Here is a 19,117-nt window from a genome sequence, read left to right as displayed (position 1 = left end):
ACATCCATTGTCTACTTAGACAGACGGAGCCATTAAGATAGATAGATTGGAGAATTACGCTCTTTCATATATAAAGTCATCGAAAAGTACAGCACAAAAACAGGCCCTTCAGCCCATCTAGCCTATGTGGCACCATTTAAACTGCCTACTCCCATCGACCTGCACTGGGACCCACAGCCCTCCACACCCCTACTATCCATTACCTATCCAAACTCCCCTTACATGTTCAAATCGAGCTCACATGCACCACTTGCGCTGACAGCTCGTTCCACACTCTCATGACCATCTGACTGAAGACGTTTCCCCTCACGTTCCCCTTAAACTTTTAACCTTTCACCGTTAACCCAGGGCCTCTGCTTGTAGTCCCACCTGAACTCAGTGGAAAATGCCTGTCGCATTTATCCAATCTGTACCCCTCATAATTTTGTATACCTCTATCAAATCTCCTCTCAATCTTATACGTTCCAAGGAATAAAGTCCTAACCTTTTCAACCTTTCCTTATAACTCAGATCCTCCAGACTCAGCAACAGCCTTGTAAGTTTTCTCTGTACTCTTTCAACCTTATTTACATCTTTCCTGTAGGTGGGTGACCAAAACTGCACACAAGACTCCAAATTAGGCCTCACCAATGTCTTAGACGACCTCAATATAACATCCCATCTCCTGTACTCAGTACTTTGATTTATGAAGGACAATGTGTCAAAAACTTTCCTTACAACCCTATCTACCTGTGACACCACCTTCAATGAATGACAGACCTGTATTCGCAGATCCCTTTGTTCTCCCACACTCCTCAGTGCCCAACTGTTCACTGTGTAAGACCCAGCCTGGTGGTCCGACCCATGTGCAACTCCTCGCACTTGTCTGCATTAAGTTTCATCTGCCATTTTTCATCCCATTTCTCCAGCTGGTCCAGATCCCACTGCAAGTCCTGATACCCTGCTCGCTGCCCACTACTCTCCCAAGCTTGGTGTCACCTGCAAATTTGCTGATCCAGTTAGCCACATTGTCATCCAGATCATTGATACAGATGACAAACAACAACGGACCCAGCACCGATCCCTGTGGCAGTCCACTGGACACAGAGGCCTCCAGTCAGAGAGGCAGCCATCTATAACCATCTCTGTCTTATCCACAAAGCCAACGTCTAATCCATTTCCCCTGCCATTCCTTGAATGCCAAGCGACTGAATCATCTTGACCGAACTCCCAGGGCGACAACTTGTCAAATGCTTTACTAAAGTCCACGTAGACAACATCCACGGCCTTGCTTTCATCCACTTTCTTGGCAACTTCCTTGCAAAGCTCTATAAGAATAGTTAGACATGACCCACCATGTACAAAGCCATGCTGACTATCCTTAATCAGTCCATATCTATCCAAACACCCATATATCTGGTCCCTGAGAGCACCTTCCAATAATTTTCCCACTGCTGATGTCAGGCTCACCGGTCTATAATTTCCTGGTTTATTTTTATTTATTTATTGGGATTAAATGCAGAGTAGGCCTTTCTAGCCCTTTGAGTCACACCGCCCAGCAAACCCCCAATTCAATACTAGCCTAAACACTGGACAATTTCACAATTACTGATTGGCCTACCGGCCGATACATCTTTGGACTCTGGGAGGAAACTAGAGGACCCAGAGTTGACCCGCACGGTCGCGGGAAGAACGGGCAAACTCCTTACGGGCAGCGGTGGGAAATGAACCCAAGTCGTCTGTACTGTAGAGCGTTGTGCTAACCACTAGGGCCACTGTGCTGCCGCACAGCACAACAACATCAGCTCTCCTCCAGTCCTCCGCTACCTCTCCTGTCACTAAGGATGATTTAAGTATCTCTGCCAGGGCCCCGGCAATTTCTGCGCTTGCCTCCCACAGTGTCCAAGGGAACACTTTGTCAGGCCCTGGGGATTTATTCATCCTGGTTTGCTCACATCCTCCTGTAATCTGTCGAGGGTCCATGAAGTTGATGTTGCTTTTCCTCACTTCTATAGCCACTGTATCCATCTCCCGACTAATACAGATGCAAAAAAATAAATATTTATAATCTCCCCCATCTGCTTTGGTTCCACACATGGATTACCATTCTGATCTTCCAAAGGACCAATCTTGTCCCTTGCAATCCTTTTGCTCTTAACACATCTGTAGAATCCCTTAGGATTCTCCTTCACCTTGTCTGCTGGACAACCTCATGCTTTCTTTTAGCCCTCCTGATTTCTTTCTTAAGTGTTCTCTTGTATTTCTTATACTGCACCAACACCTCATTTGTTCCTACCTGCCTATACCTGCAAAGCAATTTCTTTCTAATTTAATGAGTGCTCAGTATCTCTTGAAGACCAAAATTCCCAAAACCTGTTATCTTTACCTTTTATTCTGACAGCCACATACAAGCTTGGTATTCTCAAAATTTTATTTTGAGTTATAGATATATCTAATGTATAACTATCTACCTATCTATATATGTGTGAATATATATGAAATTCCAATGAGATTTATATATATACTATACAGTACATGCTTGAACATTATATGTGAACATGCAAAGAATTGCAAAAAAATTCCATTAAAGGAAACTGTTGGCCAGGTGATGCATCAACGTTGGCTGCATTCTGGTTGAAGGAAAGAGTGCAGTCTTTGTATATTCACGTATTGGCCCTTTCCCTTTCTCTTTTCCCCTTTCCCCTTTCCCTTCTCCTCTCTCCCCTTTTTCCCTCTTTCCTTTTCCCCACTTCCCATTTCCCTCTTCCCTTTCCCTCTTTCCACTTCCCCCATTCCCTTTCCCCCGTTCCGTATCCCCCTCCCATTCTCCTTCCCCCGCGGGTGCAGCAGAAAGCCCCTGTCACTCTGGCCCAGACTGATGATGGGGAGCTGATGCAGAAACACTTTCTGTCTGCATCCCACGGGGCCACTGCGTCCAACAACCAGCAAGTGGAGTAGGTCACAGCCTGTGCCGTCCTGTTCTAATCCACTCCACTCTGTGCCCTCTCCAATGAGGCTTTGGGAGGGTGTAAACATGTGTTTCTGTTATCAGCCTTTGTGTGTTGGAATTATGGCAGAGATGATGAAGTCAGTCTGCAGATCATTGAAACACAGAAACACAGCGCCCTTCTATCTTTCTGTGTCAATGAAGCCTTTCTGTCATTAAACACAGAGGAATCCTTTGTTTATCTGGGAGGATGAGGTCCCCATTCAGGAAGCATGAGGTCACTGCAACTCATTTCCCAGTCTCATTTGTTATACAGGGCAGATACTGGCCATTTGGCCCATCTCTTTCATGCCAACCGTCAGGTACCTACTGTACACAACTTATTCACCGAACACTGGGTCTGAAGCTTTCTGTGCCTTGATGATTCCCAGAGCCTTTGCCGAGGAATCAAACTGTTGTGCTGAAGCTGAGATGAACCTCTACAGCTGAAATCCCAACGAGATTTCAAGGCCTATGGGCATTCAAAAGTTATCCAAATTAGCACTGTTTTATATGATGCAAAAGTTTTTGTTTTGTGGCAGCAGTACAGCGCACAGACGTATAAATTACTGTCAATTACTGAGTAAATAAATAGTCTGATAACGAACGAGTAATGAGGTAGTGTTCGCGGATCTGATGGGTGGAGGGGAAGAAGCACACACCGCACATGTGTTCTCCCTCGCTCGCTCACTCACTCAAACACACACACACAGAGTCACTGCGCAGACACAATAACCTCACGCCTGGCGCACACCCGCACGGCGCACGCAGGCACCGCGTACGAACTGTAAAGGCACGTACACGTTGCCAGCCTGCACACCACAACCACGTACAGTATATGCACACACACGCGCACGCGCGCACTGGGGTGGAGCTAAATGTTCAGAGGAGATGTGCGGGGCGAGTTTTTTTATACAGAGAGTGAAGCGGGCCTGGAATGTGCTGTCGGGGGGTTGGGGGTGGGTATTGGAGGCAGGTGGGATAGGGATGCTGAAGAGTCTCTTAGCGAGGCACGTGAACGTGCAGGGGACGGAGGGGATATGGATATTGTGTCAGCAGAAGGGATTCATTTACACAAAATAATCTGCAGATGCTGGGATCAAAGCAACGCTCACAACACGCTGGAGGAACTCAGCAGGTCGGGCAGCATCCGTGGAAAAGGTCGGTCGACGTTCCGGCCCGAAACATCAACCGATCTTTTCCACGGATGCTGCCCGACCTGCTGAGTTCCTCCAGCGTGTTGTGAGGGATTCATTTAGTTGGGCATTTAATCGCTAGTTTAATTAGTTCGGCACAACAGCGTGGGTCAAAGAGCTGTTTCCTGTGCTGTTCTCCCTTGTGTTCTATGTTGAGAAGGCAGTCTTTTCGTGAAAGGTTCTGTGATCCATGCACTGAAGGGTCATTCTGGCTGCTGTTCAAAGGCATGGCTCATAATGGGCCGAGGAGCCTCGGCTGATGACCTGTGTGGTCTCCTATCCAGAGTGCTGCATTTCCAGATAAAGGGTCTTCCAGCAGTCTTTGGGATGTCACCTTTCTGAATGCTGAGCTACATTGCGTATTGTGACCACAGGTGTACACAGATAGTCGGAAACCTCTCCCTGGAAAGAGGCTTCTGAAATTGGGAAGCGTGGGTTTTGGGGAAGGGGTGAGCGGGCTCGGCGGGGAACCAGAGAGGAATTCTTTCATCCGGAGAGTGGCTAGAAAATTGATCGCACTGCCTGGGGGGTGGTGACAGCACTTACTCTTATAACGGTCAGGATGAGCGTTTGAATTGTGAGTGGAATTGGAACTGGTTTACTACCATCACATGTACCGAGCTCGATACCGTGAATAGCTTGTCTTGCCAACTGTTCATACAGAGCAGATCATTAGGCAGTGAGGTGGAGCAAGGTGAAGCAGTAACAATGCAGATTAAAGTGTAACAGCTACAGGGAAAGTGCAGTGTAGGTAAGCAATAAGGTGCAAGATCATTACGGGGTCAGGAGACCACCTTAGGGATGGTTCAGTGGTCTTACAACAGCAGGGTTGAAGTTTTCCTTGAGCCTGGTGGGATGTGCTTTTTAGGCTTTTGTACCTTGGATCAAGGCATTGAAAACTACAAAGTACAAAGTTGGTACTGGGGTTAGCATTGAAGGCTATGATGGGCTGAGTTGCCTGTTTCTGTGCTAGGACACAAGGGTGAGTTACTGTTCTGGGTGTATGATCACGCAGTACATCAAATCAGAAGTCTGTATGATCATACATCCAGAACAGTAACTCACCCTTGAGTCGGACTGTGGTCGGGCATGGCAGGGAGAGTTTTCTTCCTTCTCCCGTCTGCGTGAGGTGTGGGACTTTCGAGAGACTTTGAACTTTTTTTTACCGTGCCCATGGCCTGTTCTTCATCAAGTTACGGTATTGCTTGCACTGTTGTAACTATATGTTACAATTATGTAGTTTTGTCAGTTTTTCAGTCTTGGTCTGTCCTGTGTTTCTGTGATATCACACCGGAGGAATATTGTATCATTTCTTAATGCATGCATTACTAAATGACAATAAAAGAGGACTGTGTGTCTTCATAATCTAAAAAAAATCTGTCCACTTGGACATAAACAGGAAGGCTGACCATCTGAGGTGTTTGTGTGTGATGTTGGGCCACACATCCTGACGGCACGCGCTCCCCTAAGGCTGTTGGGGTAGTGGAGGGGACCAGAGTTGGATCAGGCAGTGGGACGGAGGAGTGAAGTGACAGGATCTGGAACACAGGGCTGCTCTCGTGCGTGGAACAGAACGGTCCCTCGAAGATCCGCGACCGAAAAGCGCAATGCTGAAGTTGCAGGGAACCTGAATTAAAAACGAAGCTGAAGAACAAGAGAGTGTGAGGGTGCCTCGGGGCCCCGTTTCCGCGTCCTGACTCCCATGATGCCTCTTGTTCAAGGATAACCATGTCCTTGATACGGAAATACCAATTCATTTGGTATTATTTTCTGTCTCAGCCGTGTACAGGAGTGCCTCGCTACAGCGGGTAGTCTGTTTCCTGGCCGTAGGTGTTCGGACAAGTTCCCTTGTGTCTTGGACCTTTGTGTAAGCGAGCGCAGGTTTCCACAGATTAGAACAAAGAACAGTTTAACACAGGAACAGGCTCTTTGACCAACCATGTTGCACCAAACTAATTAAACTAGTAACTAACACACATCAAAGTTGCTGGTGAACGCAGCAGGCCAGGCAGCATCTGTAGGAAGAGGTGCAGTTGACGTTTCAGGCCGAGACCGTTCGTCAGGACTCTTGAATTTCCAGAACTTTGATGTGTGTTGCTTGAATTTCCAGTATCTGCAGAATTCCTGTTGTAAACTAGTAACTAAATGCCTAACTAAACTAATTCCTTCTGCCTGTACTATATCCAAATCTCTCCATTCTTTGCACATTCCAGATAGCTACGTGCCCCACATATCTCACTTGAACTTACCCCCACCTTCACCTTAATTGCATTCCCTCTGGTATAAGACATTTCGACCCTGGTACAAAGATACTGACAGTCTATTCGGTGTCTATGAACTTTCATCAGAACCCCTTCAGCCTCTGTCGCTCCAGAGACAACTACTCAAGCTCGTTCAACCTCCCCTTAATCCAGGCAGCATCCTGGTAAACTTCTCTGTACCCTCTCCAAAGCCTCCGACGATGGGGCAACCATAATTCAATGCTGCACTTCAGATGTAACTTACAAGAGCAAACTCTTGGACTAAAGGCCTCAACTAACAAAGGGAAGCATACGAAGCACATCATTTTTACCGTGTCAGGCTGCGTAGTGGTTCCCTGCACTCCCCATTCAGCCAGGAGAGTTACGTTGACAGCGAAGCAGCCTGCTGCCTGAGCAGGGACCAGTAACCCTGAGGACCTGTTACTGGAAACACTATTGTCTCTAACCAGTTGTCAACCACAGTATTTGCTTTTCCAGATGAAAGCAAGTTTAATCTTCAAAAGGGGCTGGGAAACTCTCAAGAGGAGGCAAACGCCCTGTTTATAAACACTGCCTGCTTCCTCAGCACTGGTTCTGATGCTGCTCTGATGCTATCAGACGCAGGAAATCAATAATACTTAATGTCTGGACAACTTGCAGCCAAACAAGGAACACCCACATAAACAGAGAACATATCAAAGGCCATTAGAGCCACCAAACACTAATCACTCTGACCCCATAATGACTGAAAGCTTCGCATTCCACATCCCGACTGCTCTGTGATAGGGGGCAGATTGTGGCGATAAAGATACAAAAGGCTCTCCGGATGAGGGAACGTCCCGGCAACTGGCTGGTCCGCTGGAGGTCTACCGCACCGTCCCTGGCATTGCACTGGGTGACCCTGCGCTGTCCCGGAGATCGCACTGTCCCGTGGATTACGCTGGGGGGCTCTACCCTGTACCGGCATTTGCACTGGCGGCCCGACATACCGGAGGGAGGCAGTGAGAGGGGGTTGTAGTACTGAGTTCGGGCCACAACGTCGGTGGTGCAGTGCTGAGGGACGGCGGCACAGTTGTTGAGGGGGGTGGGGGGAGGTACTGAATGAGGAGGAAACCCAGGGCTGTACCTTCGCCCGTCCTCAGTGTTAAACGTAAAGAATTGTATTGTACCGTCTGCGCAAGTTTATGAGTACTCTTACCAGCCACCTCTCCAGGACTTCTTCATGGCCCAACATCACTACCTGAATTTGCTGCTGCTATGTTTCCCAGTAGCTCACACACACAGCCCTCCTGTCTTGCTTTCTGTGTCTCCGTTTAAGATGCTTAGGAATAAACAAACCCCTACTTCATTTAGTTCCAGGGCAACATTAGTCAGCTTCTTCCCCCAATAATTCTCCCACCCGAGCACACTATTACTGTATTACTTCAGCTGTGACATATGATCTTCCCACAAGTTCTTTATCTGTGGAATGCTGCAAACTAAAGGAATGGGAATTGAATTGAATTGAATTGACTTTATTATTTACATCCTTCATACACATGAGGAATAAAACTCTTTATGTCTCCGTCTAAGTGTGCAATGTGCAACTTATAGTCATTTATAATAAGTAGTATGTACAACAGGACTGTCAATATAACACACAAATATCAGCGTGAGTTCATCAGTCTGATGTCCTGGTGGAAGAAGCTGTCCCGGAGCCTGTTGGCCCTGGCTTTTATGCTGCGGTACCGTTCCCCGGATGGGAGCAACTGGACCCTCCGGTAACCCTCACAACACTCTGGAGGAACTCAGCAGGTCGGGCAGCATCCGTGGAAACGATCCGTCAATGTTTCGGGCCGGAACCCTTCGTCTCCGGTTGCCTGAGCCAGACCACGTTATTTCCTGAGCAATACTGGAGAGACTCAGCAAGTCAGACCGCGGCCGTAGAGGGGCATAAACGGGCACAGAGCCGTGCAAGGCTTCCCGTCCCCCACTCTAACAACTTTCTACAGGAGCACCGAGACTGCGTCTGACTCCATCGTTGTGTGTGCAGAAGCTGCAAGGCGTCAGGCCGCAAGACCCCACAGAGGGCGTGGAAACCGCCCAGGGGATCACTGGAGTCTCCCTCCCCCACCGCTATTGGTGACATTTAGAGCAGGAAGGTAGGCAGGTGGAGGAATGAAACGTCTCGGCCTGAAAGATCGACTGTTCATTCCACTCCATGGATGCCGCCTGACTGGCTGACTTCCTTCAGCGTGTCACGTGTGTTGCTCAAGATTTCTTGCATCTGCAGAATCTGCTTTGTTTATAATTTCCACTTTTTATTTTACTAAACTGTATTTTAGAGACACAGCACAGTAACAGGCCCTTGTGACCCAACAAGCCCGTGCCGTCCAGTTGTAGCCGGATAACTAGTTAACCTGCTAACCGTACATCTTTCGAAACTGGAGCACCCAGAGGAAACCCAGGCAGGCACAGGGAGAATCCTTACAGACAACAGTGGCATCGATCCCAAGTCACTGGCGCTGTAATCGCGACACGCTACCAGTGCCGCCATTATTTCCTTTAGTTTGCTCATTTCTGAGGGACTGGCCCCACTGGGTGCTGAGTTCATCTGGTGACCTTGGAGCTGAGCTGGAGGGAGCCACGTGCACCCATCTCTGGCCTTATCGCAACTGGGCTCCGGTTGGAGTAGTCTGCAGTTTGCTGGTCACTGATGCTGCTGGGCTGGCCACGGGAAAGACGAAGTCTGTAGAGTTATACAGTGGGAAAACAGGCCCTTCGGCCCATTGACTCTGTGCTGGCCATCACCCACCCCATTGGCACTCATCCAACATTAATCCCATTTCACTCCCCACAGATCCCAGCCCTTGCCCACAAACCAGAGACAAGGCCAGTTAATTAACCCACTAACGCCCACTTTGTTTGGGATGTGGGAGGAAATCGGAGCACACAGGGGAACCCATACAGTCACAGGGAGAACGTGCAAATTCCACGGAAACAGCACCGGAGGTCAGGATTGAATCTGAGTCACTGGGCCCGTGAGGCAGCTGCTGTGCTGGTTCACTGAGAATAAAGGAGTTGACCTCAGGAGGGTTTTGAGACGAGTCCCACAGACCACACTTAACGCTGATTTATACTTGTGCGTACCAGCTTACGCCGTAGCCTACGCAAGTGGGCTACGCCGTTGCGAGCATTTATCCTTGTGTGTTGGTGTGTCTGCGTCGCTCTGCAATTCACCGCCAAAACGCTAGCTGGCGGTGGGGTTTCTGTGCCACTGTGTTGAGTTTCTTTGTGTTGAAACTCAACACGAAGAAACTCAAACTTCAAACAATGGCGACTGAAACTTAAGGAGGGTGAATTTTCTGTGTGTACAGTGTAGTGTCACTTAACAGAATCGGGAATTTTGAGCCAAAATCGATTTGTCAAAAAAAAATCAGCACGTACACGCATATGCACACACCTGCCCGTGCAAGGCTTCGTGGTCATGGTAGTCTTCCTCGGGGTAAACCAGTTTAAAGGGAGCGTCTTTTTCCGTAAAAGCGAAAATCCTCTTTTGGTTAACGAAAACAGGTACTAATGTAGGTCTTTCGTAAAAGCGAAATGTGTCCTCCATAATTTCGGAGGTCTGTAAAGCTTTATGGAAAGCATTGCAGCCAGAGTTGCTACCAAGCGGACCAATCACAGTTGTTTCGGTCTGCGTTGCCGCGACGTGTAGTTACATTTTGGGAGAGGTGCGCATTAGGCTACGGCGCAGGGTTTGCGTAGAGTACTGCGTAGGGTTCGCAGCTGCGCCGTACCTACGGCGTCCATTTGACGCACAAGTATAAATCAGCTTTTAGTGTTGCTCCATCTATAACCCTTTCTGCTGCTTTCAGTGGCTCCCAAACACTGGCTTTGGTGTAACTCTCATCTTCGAATTTACCAACCAAATATTGATAGAGTGGAAGTGGAGAAGATGTTTGCAACAGTGGAAGAGTCTAGACCAGAGGGCACAGCCTCAGAAAAGAAGGACATCCCTTTATAACAGAGATGAGGGAGAATTTCTTTATCCAAAGGGTATATTTAAACCAGAGCTATACAGTAGATTCTGATTAATTCGGACACATCGGGACCAGAACATTTGGATCAATTAAGCGGCTGCCCCAATTGGCTGAAGTTTCATGGAACAATTAAAAAGTTATAATAAAGACTAACTACCGGTTAACTGAGTAACAAATTATGTACAGTGGATTCTGGTTAATTGGGCCATTGGTTAATCGTGACAGCCGCTTATTTGGGACAAGTCTTAAAGAACAAAAACAAATTGTGAAAGTTGTTGGGATTCTCCTTGTTTATTCGGGACACTATACTGCTTAATTGGGGCAGGAGACTTGCCAAACAGGTTCTATGTAGCATCAGTCGTGTGCACCATGCTTAGAGCAAGCAGTTTTTAAGTAGTTGCACATGTTTGTATTCAAAAAGCAGTGATTTTTGCCACTGATGGTTAGTGAGAAAGAGGCAGTAAGACAACTCAAAACCTTTTTGCTCACCGCGGTTCTAAGCATTCAGGCTTGGAGATGCCAGAAACGGTTTCATTACTTCAACAGGTTAGGAACTATGAAGAATTTGAAGGGATCGACAATCGTCTTGAATGTTACCTTTGTTCCTCACCAGACACTCAGCTCTCACCTGTGGCTTCAGTTTCAATGGGTACATTTAATATCAGAGAAATGTATACAAAGGAGGGAGGAGAAGATGGCGACACGACGCAACACGCGCAGCTCTCTGGTGAAATGATATCGTATTTGTAAGTAGGATGCCATGTACAGTTCTGATGTGATGGAGACAGATGTGAGAAGCACAGAGGAACATCTGGAGAAACTTCTGAAATGCCCAGTTCGCTGCCACTGCTACTGTGTGATCGAGAATCTTCAGAGGGAAGGCCCCACAATCCCCGGCTTTGCCTGCTGCTGGCGACCGGGACTGGAGTTGAAGTGTTCGGCAGAGATGGTGCTCGGTACTTGGTGTCGGAGAGCTGGTCGGAGGCTCGAAGTTTTTGGACGACTCGGAGTCGGACTGTGGTTGGGCATAGCAGGGAGAGTTTTCTTCCTTCTCCTGTCTGCGTGAGATGTGGGACATTTGAGAGACTTTGAACTGTTTTTACTGCGCCCATGGCCTGTTCTTCATCAAGTTATGGTATTGTTTGCACTGTTGTAACTATATGTTAAAATTATGTGGTTTTTGTTAGTTTTTCAGTCTTGGTCTGTCCTGTGTTTCTGTGATATCACACCGGAGGAATATTGTATCATTTCTTAATGCATGCATTACTAAATGACAATAAAAGAGGACTAAGTGTCCTCATAATCTAATCTAATATACACCCTGAAATTCTTTTTCTTCAGTAACTCTTTGCATGTGACATCAATTAACTGGAATCCGCTCAGTGGCGGCACCAGAGATTTTTTCTTGCTGGTGCTACAGTGGGGCTGAATTATTCAGTGATGGTGCTGAGGGATGTGTTGTATTCGCAAGTCCAGATGGGTGACGTTAAAAAGTCAGTTTCAAGCATTATGTGCCTACTATAAATGCCTCTGTTGATTCACAAGCAACAGCAATTTATAGATCTAATATGGAAGTGAACTGTTACAGTGTCAACGGCATCGGAGACAACCTGGGCTACACAGAGCATAAACAAACAAACCAACAGAGTATCCGACCCACAGCGCACAACGTGAATCAGGCACCAATCCCGCATTCAGCGTCAGATGCGTGCTTTTCAACTGAAAAACACAACACTGACCCACAATGTCCACTGCTATTCGCATTACATAGACAGACAATGCCAAAATATACACTGTTATTAAAGTCAAATAAGGCAAACAACAGCTGCAAGGCTTTACCAGGAGTTGGACAAATCGTACTCTGACCATGCAATACCTCAATTAATTCGGCTATTGAATTTAAAACAAAAATCAACAGAACCACGGCTTGGAAGTCTAAGCAAACCAATAACAGTAAATGTAATATTTTAGGATTTGCAGGAAGCATAAGGACTATGGGGTATCCACCATAAAATAATAATAATAATAATAATCGGCATTAGTCCTGGCCTAAATTTTTTTAAAAAACAACTGCACTCACCATTGATGGTTTCAGAGAAACACAATCTGTCTGTTGTGATTGGTGGCGAAAGCATCAGTGATTTTCTGGATGTCAAGTACTTTGGTCCTCCGGCTGCTTATGGCCAACAGGGCCAAGTTACTGTTCCGAGCATCGCCGCTGCTATTCGTTAGGTAGTTTTTGACGCGTCTGAGGCAAGAGAAACTCCGTTCGCATGAGGCAGATGTCACAGGTAGAGTCAGTGATATGCAGATTAGTTTGTATGAATCTATAAATGCATCGTAGTAGGGTCTCATTAGAGCTAGAAATTCCATCGTGTCATTCACTGTCTGCCCTTGCTTTTGTTTTGTTTCCAGCAGACGCTGAACCTGATGTAGCTCTGCAGTCAGATTCACTTCAGTCACTCCATAGTATTGGGCATTGGCCAAAGACAATTCTTGTCTAGGAAGAACTTGTGTTTGGGACTCAATGCTGAGACTCCAGTCAGAACACCCCCAGTCTCAATTGAGATCCGTCTTTTCATTTCAGTCAGAAGTCTGTCTATAACCGGATAGAAACAGTGGTTGCGAAGGTCATCAGAGGATGTGACCGGTGTGCGTTCAGTTTGGGCCTCAACAACAAAATCATGTAGGCGGCGGGGTGGCTGGGCCTGTCTGCTTTCATGTGGTCTGCTCTGTATACCGGCCTTGACGCACAGGTCCCGAGCTCCTGTCTGAATTTCACTCTATGATTCCTCTCCCCGTTTTGCTGAGAGTGCATCGATAACAGACTGAGCCAATTCCACAGCAGATGAAAGCTCCAAACTGGGAGATTGTAGCTGGTCTGACATGAACCTGGTGACTCGGAATAAATCCTCAAACAGAGTGAGAAGTAAAGCAAACTGCTCGTCAATCAGTCCATTTACAGCTCTGGCCTCCGTTTTCCTCCATGCATTTGGTGGACCCATAATATCCTGTAGTGTAGCTAGAATGGCAGGGAGTGATTGCCTTATAGCCCACAAAGTTGTATAGTGCCATGCCCAGGGTGTATCTGACAATTTCTTCAACTCTACGGGCTGTGCAGTTGATTCCAGTTCTCTCTGTTTCTTCATGAAAATATCGTGTGCAACAGAGTTTGAAAAAAGTTGTAAAGCAGCTGCACAGTTTCAAAAAACTCACCCACTTGTGGTACATTGCTCACAACATCCACTAAAACGAGGTTAAGTCTGCGAGCATGGCAGTGTATATATAATGCCTGCGAGACCTCTTTCCTGAACCTCTCTTGTACCCCGTTATTTCACCCGGACATCACTGCCACCCCATCATAACACTGACCTATACACGCATTCTTATCAATAACACACTGGGCGAGTGTCTGTTCAATGCTTTTAAGAAGCGACACTGCGTCCAACCCTTCTGCTGGAGTGAAGTGCAAGAATTCTTCAAACACTGTTTCGTTATTCAAATACTGCACCACCACTGTTATTTGCTCCTTTTTACTCAAGTCTTTACTTTCATCCACCATGATGGCAAAATATCCAGCCTCCTTGATTTCTGCACTTATTTGACGTCTGACCATATCTGCCATAATACCCATAATTTCATTTTGGATATCATGATGGGTGATTTTTTGCATTTCCAGGATTGTCCTCTATTTTTTTAGCTACAGTCTTATCAAATTTCCCAACTACACTGAGCAACTCAACAAAGTTTCCCCCATTGCCAGATCCATCATTCTCCCGGTGTCCTCGCTGGGCAATGCCTTGGCACACAGTATAGTGTAGAGACTCAGCTACTACTCTCATATATTCATGATTGTCTTGGACAATCTTTGCATGTCCTTTATCAAGCATATTTCCCAATCTTGAACCGTCTTGTTTTCTCAATCTGAATTTGGCCCGTGCTTCCATAGCAAACTTAGGAGCTGCACTTACATGGTGGGTTTTGAAAGCTGTTGTAGCTTTCCGCCAGTTATGGTAACCGGTGACAGTGAAGGTAGACTCAGAATGGAACCCATGTCCTCCACGCAGGAAATGCCTGCATACGAAGCAGAATGTAGCATCTTTTGTGATTGAATATTCCAGCCAGGAGTACAGGTCAAACCAGCCACGAATAAAATTCCTTTGCTGATTGCCAAACTGTTGCAAAGGGTACTTTTTCAATGCTGGCCGAAGGGGACCTTCTTCAGGCTGCTGGCTAACATCGCTAACAGTATTCCCACTAGCACTAAGAGAAGCTTCATCCATGTTCTCTTCCGAATCCCGCTCCATTTCTTGTTTCTCTACTTCACCCTCGCACTCCTTCAATGAACTGCTGTCGTCCTCATCCCCACTTACTTCTTTCTGCATGTCACTTTCAATTAAGACAGGCTCAGGTTGAGACACCACTGATTCCTCTGGATGAGGTCGTTTTCTCACTAAAAACCGATCCATTTTTCACGCCGGCCAAAATAATGCACGTGCTAGGCCCACGCTGGCTTGTAAAAGCACAGTGTGTTTTGTGTGGCATCCGTTAGTCTCGCGAAACCATGGATCTGCGCCTGGATGTATACTATCAATCTCTTACGTGAGTGAGAGTGAGTGACATCGCCACCTTAAGTGATCTTAGATCAGCTTAACTGATCTGAGGACAGCAACGGCAAGACATTGACAACAAATGAATAAGTAGAAGTGTAGATTGGATCTGACAGAGTTTATAACTTTATTGCTGCGTGGGTGCTATGGTAATTGGGGGCGCTGTTTCACTAGATCAACTGGAGAAACAAGCTGTATTCAAAACTATACAGAGAAAGCAGCCGTAAATTGTATGTGAAATTTCAGTTAATTTCTTGGTGGTGCTGTGCTGGTGCTATTGCAATTTCTGCTGGGACTATAGCACCAGCTAGCACCACCTTAGCGCCACCCCTGAATCCACTGTATTTAAATGAAATACAGAACAAATTAGAACACTATCAACACTACTACAGTACTATAAATCTGTGTATTAGTTCCTAATAGTTATCAGGAGAGGAATTCACCCAGTGCATGCTACTGTGTCCTTTCGATTGACTGAAAATAAGCAAAATCAGCCTAGGCCCCTCGTGCAGATAATGGACTGTCTTCACACAATGATTTTGACGATTGCATCCTACAAATCTTCATTCTCATTGCAACATTCAAGATGACTGTTGATACTTCAAATTCTCCATAATTCGTTTGTTGTTGAAGTAATGAAACCATTTTATTTTCACTCCCGGCCGTTTCTGGCATCTGCAAGCCTGAATGTTTAAAACTGGAGTGGGCAAAACAGTTCTGAACTGTCTAACTGCTAATTTCTCACTAACTATCCGTGACAAAAATCATTGCTTTTTAAACACAAACACACGCAACTGACACTATTTAAAAACTGTTTGCTCTAAGCACTAGTAGTGTCTAATAGCCGTTTAAGTACATGCAACTGAAAGTAGTTAGAAACTGTTCGGCAACAGTCTCCTGTCACAATTAAGCAACACGGTGTCCCAAATAAACAAAGGGAATCACGGCTATTTTCTTGATTTACTTTTTGTTTTTTTAAGAGTTTTGTCCCAAATAAACAACTGTCTCAATTAACCAATGGCCCAATTTACCAGAATCCTCTCAATTTAAAGCGGAGGTTGATAGGTTCTTGATTAGAAAGTATATCAAAGGTTATGGGGAGAATGGGGTTGAGAGGGAAAGTTAAGATTCCATGCTCGATGAGCCAAGTGGCCTAATTCTGCTCTTTCGTCTCATGGTCTCACGGTCTTCTCCTCACAGAGCCTTGCTGCCACTCCTTCCGTCCCAGCTCATCTCCACCAGGTCCACGCTGACGACTCGTATGAGGGAGCAGACCCACTGTGCTCCGTTGCCCGCTGCTCAACAGGTGCGTTGGTGGGAGGGGAAAGCCTCTTTTTGAGATGTGGACGACATCCATCCTCTGAGTCTTGGGGGTCATCCAGGAAATGGCTGGTAGATTGCTGGGCTGTTGCAGAAGACCTAGTCCTTCTGTGTGTCCATGGGCCCCTGTTTTCAGTGGTGGTTTTGGACTAAGTTGGTGTAGGGAGAAAGTCTTGAATTACAGAATGGTTACAACCCTTTGTGTTTTCTCCAGCTCTTTGCCAAGTCAGCTCTACTCCATCCAACAATCTTTTCTCCCAAGACCTCAAACTTTTCCCCATCATGTACTCATCCAGTTCCCTGCTGAAGGTGATAATGGAGTCTGCCTCCACCACATCTACACACTGAGTGCCCCAGATTCCAGCTAGATGGAGCATGAAAAGTTTAGTTCATTCCCTATTGACACCCGCGACCTTAAGTTCTCAGTCCTCCGCACAAGGGAACAGACTTACAGTAATACATATTTTATCAAAGCTCCCCTCAGCCATCTCCTCCAGAGAACAGGCTCTGTAATCTTTGCAAGTAGCCAGATCCCTCATCCTGAGAACCATTCTTGTTCCTGGATCCCTGCCCTTCTCCCCCCGTCTCCATTGGTAAACCCCAGAATGGTCTTTGCCTTTCAAAACTGCTTTCTCCTGCCCTGCCACTTCACCACTAGTGGCCCCAATCCAACAATGCAAAACTGACTCTTCCTCATTCTCTCCGAAACATTTCTCAGTATTACTCTTCAGCACCCATCCCTGTGGTAAACCATCACCTGCACTGTTATGGTCTGAATACTGCCTGGTTTAGTGTCAGCTGTTAATTCAGATGCTGTAGCTTGAACTCATGAATCTTGGATCAAATGTGGAACAAAAACGGCAGTGGCCTTGACACGAATATGGTGGGTCCCCAGGAGAGTGGCAGTATTTACAGGAGGTCCCGAGGACATCTTCAGTATTGATGGGGTATGGGGAGGTGCTCCCAGGGAGTTGATATCTTCAGGTCGTCTCGGGGCAGGGGGAGTGGGGAGTCATTATTTACAGGAAGGCCTAGAGAGTGTGTCAATGGGTGGGAGAGGTGTCCCAAGGAGTTTTTTTGATATTCACAGAGGGACTGAGGAATGCGTTTTTACTTACAGGGGTTTTTCAGGAGTGTGTCTGTATTTACAAGGGCATGTGAGGGGTGTGTCAGTTTATACAGGAGGTTTTCAGAAGAGTGTCGGTAGCTACAGGTTGGTCTCTGGGAGTGTGTCAGTATTCACAGGGGGTCCCCAGAGAGGGCTGAGGTTCCTGAGAGTGTATCAGTATTTAAAGGGGGTTTCAGAGAGTATGTCAGAATTTACAGGGGGTTCCTGAGAGGGTGTCAATATTTACAGGGGATCCCGGGGAGTGTGTCCCTATTAATAGGGGTCCATGACGTGTGTGTTGGTATTTACAGCGGATCCCTGGGAATATGTCAGTAAATACAGAGCTTCCCAAAGAGTGCATCAGTATTTGCAGGGGTCCATAGACAGTGTGTCAATATTTAAGGGGATCCCAGGGAAATATGTCAATATTTACAGGAGTTGCCAGGATTGAGTCTGTATTTACAGGGGCCTCCCAGAAGACTGACAACATTTAAAGGGGGTGCCGGAAAATTTCAGTATTCACACAGGGTCCCTGGGGATCTTCCGGTATTGGCAGAAGTTACCTGGAGAGTGGGTTGGTATTTACAGGGGGTCTCCGGGGAGAATATCAGTATTTACGGGGGTGGCTGGGGTTGATAGGCATCCGTTAGTCTCATGAGACCATGGATTCGCGCCTTGGAAGGTTTCCAGGGCACAGGCCTGGGCAAGGTTGTATGGAAGACCAGCAGTTGCCCATGCTGCAAGTCTCCCCTCTCCACGACACCGATGTTGCCCAAGGGAAGGGCATTAGGACCCATACAGCCTGGCACCGGTGTCATCGCAGAGCAATGTGTGGTTAAGTGCCTTGCTCAAGGACACAACACGCTGCCTCAGCCAAGACTCGAACTAGCGACCTTCAGATCACCAGACAAATGCCTTATCCACTTGACCACGTGTCGACACACTGTGGAGTCACTGGGGAGTGCACTGGTATTTACAGGGGGTCCTGAGGAGTGCATTGGTATTTACAAGGGTTCAGTGGGGAGTGTGGTACTTACTGAAATTGGCAAGTATGATGGTGTGGGCATTACAGAGCCATGGTTGAAAGAAGATCACAGTAGTGAGCTCAGCGTCCAAGGATACACACCATGTCGAAAGGACAGGTAGGGGGGCAGAGGGGAATGGAATGGCTTTGTTGGTAAAAAAAAAATAATTAAATCCATACAAAGAGGTGACATAGGATCAGAAGATGCATAATCCTTGTGCGTAGAGTTAAGAAACTGCCAGGGTTAAAAATTCAGCATTATTTAATGAACCAGATTTGATTAGGGAGCTTAAGGTTAAGGAACCCTTGGGAGTCAGTGATCATAATATGATAGAATTCGCCCTGCAGTTTGAGAGGGAAGGTTAAACTTGGATGTGTTGCTGCTACAGTGGATTAAAGATAATTACAGAGGCAGGAGAGAAGAGCTGGTCAAATTTGATTAGGAGTGGACGCTAGCAGAAATGCTGGCTGAGCAGCAAAGGCTGAAGGTTTCTGGGAGTAATTCAGAAGATGCAGCCTCAGAATAGAGAGCTACCCCTTTAGAACAGAGAGGAGGAGGAATTTCTTCAGTCGATGCGTGATAAATCTGTGGAATTTATTGCTACATACGGATCTTGAGACTAAGTCATTGG

General features: G+C 46.6%; 1 protein-coding gene across 1 annotated transcript in view; it reads left to right on the top strand.

The window, feature by feature from the left end:
* LOC134350926 (actin filament-associated protein 1-like 2) overlaps positions 1-19,117 on the top strand; it is a 154,567-nt gene that overhangs the window by 64,485 nt on the left and 70,965 nt on the right. Inside the window, 1 exon segment of the mRNA XM_063056771.1 lies at positions 16,234-16,339. Coding sequence (XP_062912841.1) covers positions 16,234-16,339 — 106 coding nt within the window.

Source organism: Mobula hypostoma, chromosome 8, assembly GCF_963921235.1.
Source record: "Mobula hypostoma chromosome 8, sMobHyp1.1, whole genome shotgun sequence".
NCBI classification, from domain to species: domain Eukaryota; kingdom Metazoa; phylum Chordata; class Chondrichthyes; order Myliobatiformes; family Myliobatidae; genus Mobula; species Mobula hypostoma.
Note: the sequence above shows the minus strand (reverse complement) of the source record. Positions and strands in the feature narration are given on the sequence as shown.